Source organism: Diadema setosum, chromosome 6 (genome assembly GCF_964275005.1).
Source record: "Diadema setosum chromosome 6, eeDiaSeto1, whole genome shotgun sequence".
Taxonomy (NCBI): Eukaryota; Metazoa; Echinodermata; class Echinoidea; order Diadematoida; family Diadematidae; genus Diadema; species Diadema setosum.
In genome coordinates this window covers 34,219,577-34,228,755 of record NC_092690.1, presented here as the reverse complement: position 1 = coordinate 34,228,755, position 9,179 = coordinate 34,219,577, and the positions used below count along the sequence as shown (strand labels likewise).

General features: G+C 37.0%; 1 protein-coding gene across 1 annotated transcript in view; it reads left to right on the top strand.

Annotated features, from left to right (window-relative positions):
* The window catches only part of LOC140229755 (ATP-binding cassette sub-family C member 10-like), a 41,177-nt gene extending 33,488 nt beyond the window's left edge, over positions 1-7,689 (top strand). The window contains exons 3-5 of the mRNA XM_072309989.1: positions 2,565-2,792; positions 4,742-4,895; positions 7,670-7,689. Of these exons, the coding sequence (XP_072166090.1) occupies positions 2,565-2,792; positions 4,742-4,895; positions 7,670-7,689 (402 nt within the window). The remainder of the gene's footprint in view (positions 1-2,564; positions 2,793-4,741; positions 4,896-7,669) is intronic.
* The last annotated feature ends 1,490 nt before the right edge of the window (positions 7,690-9,179 follow it).

Below are 9,179 nucleotides of genomic sequence, written 5' to 3'. Positions count from 1 at the left end.
TTGACATGGGAAATTGTAGCTTATGCATGGACTCATCTTGTGTATAAATGATAAATCCTAATTACCCCCGGAAGTGCCTGAAATAAATGAGTTTAATCTTATATGAATGTAAGAATGAAGGACTTGGGTCATTCTAACATTCATATTATAGCGCCCTCTCTCGTCCTTCTCTCATCTCTATAGCAGAATATCATGTATATGAATCAAAGAATGACCCAAGTCCATATGAATCAAAGAACGACCCATGCAAGTCCATCACACAAAATGGACTCTCCACCATTAATGTTAATGTTAATTGTCATAATAATATATGTTTTAATTTGTACATATAATGTTGCCATCCCATCACAGTTAAATAGAATATTATTGGACAAACAAAAAAGATATGAAGTTTTTTTTTTTTTAGTTTACTCGAAATGGTCTTCCATGGACTTGGGTCGTTCTTATATTCATATACTCAATTATTTCTGACTAATACAATAACACAAATTCTCCTCGGTAAGAGTGTGTAACACAAGGAGCAAACGCAGAGGGATTTCTTCCTATTAAACGTATTCGTTTGCCCTCCCCAGCTAAACTTCGGATTTCTACAACAGAGTACATTTCTTTTGTTTTTGTGTGTTAATTCTTTGTCATATTTAGCTGTGACCATGTTCGTAATAAGCAAATTTTGCATTGTAGACTTTGGATATCAAATTTAGGACCTGAATCTTTACGTTGTGATAACGAAATTTTGATAAATTCGTTCTCAAGGATGGACTACGTCACTGAGATTACACGTACGTGTATACGTTCATTTACGAGAGATGGAAAAATTGTTTTCTTTGATTCCTCAGTATGAGAAGATAAACAAGCTTTTATAATTGAGAATTGGTAATATCTATTCAGGATTTTGTAGAGGAGTTTGTTCTTGACATGAAATTGCTGTTTGTTGTGAGTAGAATGCGTTTCCCACTCATTGTTCAATATCTTGTTTGTTCCGAACGTCCGTGAGCTATATGCGAACCTCCGTGATGAAAACTATGCTATGTTTGTTGGGTTATAGAGACTGCCTAGATCAGATACATCTTAAAAAGGTATGTTATTATTTGAGAGTGAGGATTGAAGTATGGGATAGTGAAATAAGAGGTCAAAATATTGAGTTTCTGTAAAATGCGCGTAAAGTGGAGAAAGTGTTTAGCGGAAGAGCAATATTTCAACAGAAATGACGAATTTGCTGAAATCATCAGTTGTCTACCATTACGTACAGGTTAAGAGTACAAGCTTAATATTCTGCCAACACGTACGTATGTCCCTTAAGATATCTCGTTACGATTTTGAACTGAATCAGATCTATGCAAACTACAGTATGTTAAATGGTATTCAAATGTATGTGCAGTACTATTCCTTACGAACGTTCGCTGCTCTGGACATGGTAAACTTCCGCGGTGAATAAAAACTTGTTCCTCTGGGAAAATCCTAGTATAATTGGGTTCATATTAAAGCTTGAGTTATACTCTTAAAGTTAAGATAAATGATTTGGAGGATTTCCTACTTTTTAAATTTTGCCTTGTTTTGGCTCAATTGTACATCGTTCAAAATTCTGACCCATATATATATTTATATATGATAAAAACCTAAAATGGCAATAGATCTAAAAACGCTTTATCCTGGCGAGGAAAGCGCATGATTTAGAAACAAGACACCAAACAGGTTAGACATCGCATTCTTCATCAGCGACCAGGATGCGATGTGATGTTAGATTAAAATCCGTTTCTGAAGCAGACATACACACACGGGTATACGTCTGCTCCTGGTCGAGCAAACGTATACGTATCTATACTGTATATATTATACATATAGTGTATGGGCTCCTGCATTTATCACTTACCATTACTGATTGCTCACGCACATGGTTACTTTCATGGCAGCATGTGCAACAAATATCATGATATATGGAATTCAACCCACAATAATTTATTCTCAACAAAGCATTATTTTTTTGATGAATGTTTTTATGGTTAAAGGCCTTAAGGATTTTCTTTTAAAGCCAGAGGATTGTGGGATCATGTTAAGATGTCCGGTTGTAAAACGGTTGCTCCTAAGTGCCAACATGTGCATTTCTGGAGTGTAAAAGGATATCGTGAAGGGGGAACAGAATTACTCATGATGCAGTCGTCTGCCATGCTTGCAGGAAGACGGACCAGCGGTGCTTCCCCGAAAGAAAAGCAATGCACCATAGCACAAGTTGTTTCGAAATTGCACTAAATGACAATTGCTTAACCAGGAAAGTGAGAATGCATAAAAAGTCAAGGTTTTTCTTCAATCTAGTATGTATATGAATATATATATATATATATATATATATATATATATATATTATAAACATCGCAGTTGTGACAATTTAAAGAACGACAATCTTGAATGGAAAAAAAAAAAGTTAGCAATTCCAGGCAAGAAATTAAAATGTCATGTGAAACCATCACAGTTTGCTGAGGTTAAATGCTACATAAATTGTTACAACCGTTTACTTATGTCCACTTGCATAGGACTTCTATCATTATTTCCCCGAATGGCTCCCATAGGTAATGACAGAGATCCTCAAGGGTATCCGGGTCATCAAGTTCTACTCCTGGGAGGCTTACTTCAAGGCGCAGGTGGGGAAGTGGCGGTCCACAGAGCTGAGCAGCGTGCAGACAGTGAAATACCTGCAGGCCATCTTAGGCTTTGTCTTTGGCATCATTCCCATCCTCCTCTCCTTCCTCACCCTTTCCATGTACACTCTCCTTGGCAACGAACTCACCGCTACAAAGGTCAGTGAGTTGGGTGGTCATGATAGTGGTTATCACAAGATTGTCAGAAATGTGAAAATATTTTTACTGAGAAACCACTTTACAAAATCAGCATTTATGCCTGGAACGGTTACATTCACCAAAGTGATTATTAGAAAATATAGCTATGAATATGTTTTTGATTTGTATAGAACTGTTTCAAAATTGGAATTGTAACGTAGCCACTTTTGCTCCTTTTTTTTTCATGAGAGTTCACAATTGCGATATCTAGGTTGCAATAATTATATACCTTTTACCACAGTAGATCATGTACTTTATATCATAAAGACGAAATATAAATTCAACTTCACTATTCATCTTGATTATTAAGTGCATTCCTTCTCAAAGAACACATGTATACAGAAAATAGATATTTAGCAGCTATCAATACAATTGTGACCTGCCATGACAAACAAATCTAAAAATCGCTGGTGGCGAGCCGAGAAAATCGAGTTAAAAGACAGATCATCAAAACATGTCTAAAAAATCAAATTTGTAGTGTAATGTTTCTTCTATATCATATGCCGACATGTCGAAGCTAAATAATTAAAGGAAATCCACGAAATTAGCTTTTTATGGGCCATGATTTTCTTACTTTCAACGGAACAGAAACGTATCCGAAGATTTCAATTTAACGCCGTAGATAGACTCCGCCCCTAGCAACGAGTTAGTGATCTTATTGGTTTAAGTTCGTGACATCCTGGTTACTTGGTCGTGCGTAGAACGCTGGCGCTAAGCTTGATTGAACATCGCGAAGGTTGTTAAGAGCATACCTTCTATCGTCAAGAGGTGACCCCCTCCCCCCCCCCCCCATCCACCCCAAACGACTTTTGGATCCTTTTGTTGTAGTGGATCACTATTATACCTACAGTGTCTTCTGTTAGAAAAAAAAATCGTGATCGATGTTACTAGAAGTAATGCTTCAGATACATGCACATTTGTGACCCTGCACCTCAAAACAAACAAAAAGTCGCCAGACATGAATTTTTAGTTAAGACCATATTCTGAAAGAGCAGACTTTAAGCTTTAAAATGATGTATAACTCAAATCAAATGGACTCTCCTAAGCTATCTAAATATTGGAAAGAAAGCACAAACTCAGGAAAAGAGTGAACTGTGAAAAGAGGCTCTGAAGTACACTGTCTATTCAAGCGCTTAATCTTTACCAAACCGTGCTGGCTGTGCGATGAATGGGACAAAAAACAGGAAGTAAACTACCAGAGTAACAACAATGAAGGGATTATCAGATTAAACTGAAATTAAGCATGCCTCATTAACACATTCTGTCCATAATTAATGTTAACTTTCAAAGCAGTAGCACTATCCTTTCAAAAGAGTTGAAAGTGAAGAGTGTGGACAAGGTTTTTCAGAAATGAAAAAGGGAATCTAAAGACACATATAATCACACTATTCTACCAAAAATGTTCGAGATAAACTGCTAAAAAAACACACTTTCCTGCCCATTTTATGATACCAAATTTTATCATAATGTAAAAGAAGACCCGCTCTTTCAGAAAATATGAAAAAGTCAAGTTCGGCTAAGTTGACCCATTTCACTTATTTTCAGTCCTCACGCAAAATCAGTGTGTGCGACTTTATGTTCGTTTTGAGGTGCACGGTCACATTTGTAGATTGCATCTTTGTATAGATTTGTTTGCTTTTATGCTGCATTCATTGTTAACTAAAATATTTTAGTCCACCTTGGGTCAAATTACAACACACGATAATACCAGTTGATTACTTGTGGTGCTTTGTGGGTAGCCCGCGACAAGAATATCAAAACATGAACATGCGCGAAGAGGAGACTTGTGTATTTGAAACGCTAAGTAGTGTATATTGGCCCCCATATCGCTGTTTACTAGTGGATAGAGCCAGAGATATTTCATACATGGGTATTTTTTTTTCTTCTAATTTACATATCTTCCGGTGCAGGTGTTCACGTGTTTGCCGCTGTTCGGATTTCTGACTGACACCCTCGACATCCCGGGAACGCTACGCGAAACCATAGAATCAGTGGTCGCACTGAAACGTGTTGAGAAGTTCCTTGACCTTAAGGAATCAGATTTTAAAGAATACTACCGATTTGGTAAGTTCCAATGGCATATGCCGAGTTGAAATCATTTCGTCATTTATTAGACACATTTGTTTAGAGTGACGAGGAGGTTAGCCAACAGTATTATACCTCAACTTTAAGATGTTTCGAACTGTGGGCAGACGTTATCATTTGGTATGAAAATTACAAGTAAAATGTATGTGGTATGTACTTCATGTCAGCAACATAAAACAATTCTTGGTCAGGGAGAAGCCATCATCTTCGAAAGAAAAACATGTGAATGTAATGCAGCATATTTTCAAAAATTGACTGAGAAGAAATTGAGAACAAAAACTTAACAAAAATGAAAGTTCACTTAGAAGTTCGTAAAAAAATACAAACAAGGTGATCCGTTTAATCTGTGTTTATGGGCAATTGCTCATGCAATCTCTGATATTTTATCGGAAATTTTTTTTTTTTTTAAACTTAGCATTTTGCCGACGATAAACGTTGGATTCTTCTCATATGCAATGGGTACTGCACAAAAATTCCCTTAACTCTTTATGTGCCATGGTGGAAACCCTCTGTGTGCCACGTTATTCTGAGGCAAGAAGGTAGTCATGCTTTGAGACAGAATTCTGTTCTTCCAATTTGTATAACCTCTACAAATTTCTTTTAAGCTGGACATAGTAGTGAGCAAAGTTAAAGAGGAATGCCAAACTTTGCTTCTATATACAATGTATAACAATTCTATTTTCAAATTTTCTTTTGAATTACCAGTTGCTACATTAGTGTAAAGGCATGACTTTTGCACATAAAGTAGTGACAGAAACTTATTTATGTACACGCAAATCTAGTTGGGACCACCGCTTGATAGTCAATCACCATATAGAATGCAAGCCGTATGTGAGAGGAACAAACGTGCGAGAAACGCTTTGATTGTACCGCGGGATTAGCGATTTATCGATTGGTTTTGGCGGCTTTGTTTGTTGAGCAGAATATGCGAAGTTGGCACGCCATCGACTGAGCAGGACGTACGAACGTGGCACATAATGAGTTAAATGAAACCCTAATTTCAAAATCGACCACATTCTTTGAAATTATTTCAGCATCCAATCAACAAGCAGCAATCACCTGATGACAGCCAAAAGTGCCAACTACTATTATCGAAATCTTGGAAAAAAATATAACGAGGAATAAGTGAGCCTGCTCACTTCTCAATAAATAGAGTCATATAAATATAAAAAGACCTGAATATTAAAAGGATTCGATAACGAATTTTATGAGCTTCAACATATTAAACTTGGCCCGTAAATTGTTCAATCTCCAATGATTTTGAAAACTGACTACGTTACTATGTTAATTACCAATTTTTCATTTCACGCAGAATTTTCAAATCTTTGAATTATTTTGTAAGACTTATCATGATATAAGCCAACATATACCAAATCATTAGCTTTCAGAACATGACAAAAACATCTGGGGGTCATCGTCCATCTTAACCAACTACTATAGAACTACGATTTTGCACATTAAAGATAATAAAAAGTTTTGGTACCTCAAAAGCTTCCCTGAATTTCCTTGTCTTGGTTTGTGTTTCGGGTTAAAGTACGTTGTCTGTGAGAATTACTCGCCCCAAAGTGCTCTCATGTCTTAGTAATCATGCAATAATGGTTTCGTACCAGAGCCGACGCTGTACAGCGTCGATAAATATTGTACGAAACCACTGACTGCGACCAGCAGTGTGCAGCCCATTGTACGCATAGCTAACTGCGACCAGCAGCCCCATACGCAGAGCGTAATGGGGCTTCGCATTGTAGCATTCAGGATCATGACAGAATTAGTATCGCGGGTAAATGTCAACTTAAAATCCAAAAATTTCTTCGATTTGAAGACTTACCAATTAAGTTGAAGTATTGAAAACAGGCTTCGAACAACGTTTGGTTCTGCCAATAGTCCCTTTCTGTTCGAATTGATGACTGAATGTGACTCGGTCGAGAGGACCTTGGGAGAGCTACACACACTGGATACTATGGCCAGCGCATGCGCACACAAACATCTTATCCGTTCATGGATTTGAAATTTGTGCGCATGTGATGTGTTCGCAGGCACTGGCTGTAGTATTCAGTGTACTGTATGTAGGCTCTCCTAAGGTCCTGTCGACCGAGTCACATTCAGTCATCAATTCGAACAGAAAGGGACTATAGGCAGAACCAAACGTTGCCCGAAGCCTGTTTTCAATACTTCAACTTAATTGGTAAGTCTTCAAATTGAAGAATTTATGGGATTTTAAGTTGACATTTACCCTGCGATACTAAATCTGTCATGATCCTGAATGCTACAATGCGAAGCCCGATTACGCTATGCGTATGGGACTGCTGGTCGCTATGCGTATTGGGCTGCTGGTCGCAGTTAATTGCATGATTACTAAGACATGAGAGCACTTTGGGGCGAGTAAGTCTCACAGTGTTAGTTATATGAAAGGTACTTTAACCTGAAACACAAACTAAGACAAGGACATTCAAGGAAACTTTTGAGGTACCAAAACGTTTTATTATCTTTAAATATATCATCTCGCAGACACTTAATATCAACTTTGGAGTGCCGGTGTGACATCGTGTCAAGTCGGGTAGATTTTCAATTTGTTAGAAATACTCTGCGTAATATGAAAATATAATGACATGCAAATATGCATATCTATATGTTTATGAAGGGCTTGCAACCAAAAGGCGCTAAATCCATTCCGGCTACTTTCGAGTAAATTGATTTTTTGTTTTGTTTTATTGCAAACATCTCATCTTGTATATTCATTACCTCTATGCTCCTAGTGGAAGAGCCATCACAGTAGGTATCAAAGATGCACATTAAAAATCCTACACACTCCATTTACTTTTTATAGATTTTTATATTTCAGTTTTTTTTTTCGGATTTAGCGCCTTCTGGAAGAAATCATTGATTTAGCGCCTTTTGGAAGAAATACTTTTGAGTAGTTCAATAACATTGGTATTTGGGAATGTCATTCATGTGCAATCCAGGTAAATACTAAAAAAAAATGAATAAATTTACATCACAGTAGCCACACACACCCCACATACACACACACACACACACACAGGCACACACACAAATGCACCAAAACACACACGCACATCAAAATGTGAAATCTTTCCCAGCATGCTGCTTTTAATTCTACGCATAGTAGCAGCATATTGTACACCTATACATTGTACATTCCACACATGCAAAAAACAGCAACAGCAACCACAACACAATAAAAATACTTTAATCACCTAATGACACTTTGCACTGAATATCATGAAGTCCACATGGAAGGTACAGTGACTCAAGGAAAGTAATGACTTGCAGAGATTGTGAAATCATATTAACTGATAGTATTTACTTCATGTGAAAATAAAATACAGGTTGTCATGCAGAAATCTGACTGCAACAGACATAGATACAAATCACTATGATAAGCCCTCACATTGTATGCTTTACCTAAATACATTGTACTATGAACGCATCACAAAGCTTTTCTGGGGGTTTTCTTCTTTTTTTTTGACTAACCACAAATCTGGAGATGAAAAAATGTCAATTTGCTTCTGTAGTACCTATTACGAAGGCAACAGATGAGCATGAACGCACATCCGTGGACATTTATATTATATATACTGTATATATATATATACACACTCAGCAAAAAAAGTAAGTTCCCCCCTAGCATTTGTGGATATATCTCAAAAAGTATTCAACCGATTTTCATAATTCAAACGGAAATGGATAAAGAATTTAATTACTCATAACATGAGTGGAAAATCATTGCCACCAGATATCATTTTTGGTGTGAAAAAATGCATTTTATGTCAAAATGCATGGAAACAAAAGTTGCACTTTAGTGATTTACAATGACTTTTACACAAATAATCAAACAATCACTCATGATTCTGAACATTTAAGCATGGGTTATTGCATATTTCTCTATCTCTTTCTTTTCATGAGCATATAGTGAAGTATTTGATAATTGATATGTCCACCACCCGCAATGACCAGCCGCCATCTCCTCCTCAAACTGTTAACTAAAGTTTGTACTTGGCGCTGCTCAATGTTGGTCTATGCTCTCTGCAAGATGCGCTGAAATTCTTGCAGTGAAATGTCATCTTTCGACTTCTTGCTCGCTTTCCACTTAATGATATCCCAAAGATTCTCTACTGGATTACAGTCAGGGGATATTGCAGGCCACTCCATACGTTCGATGCCATTTCCCTCAGCAAACTGATCTACAACTTGAGGGCATGATGCAAAATGCCCACAGGCACATTAATGTGATCAACCTGAATT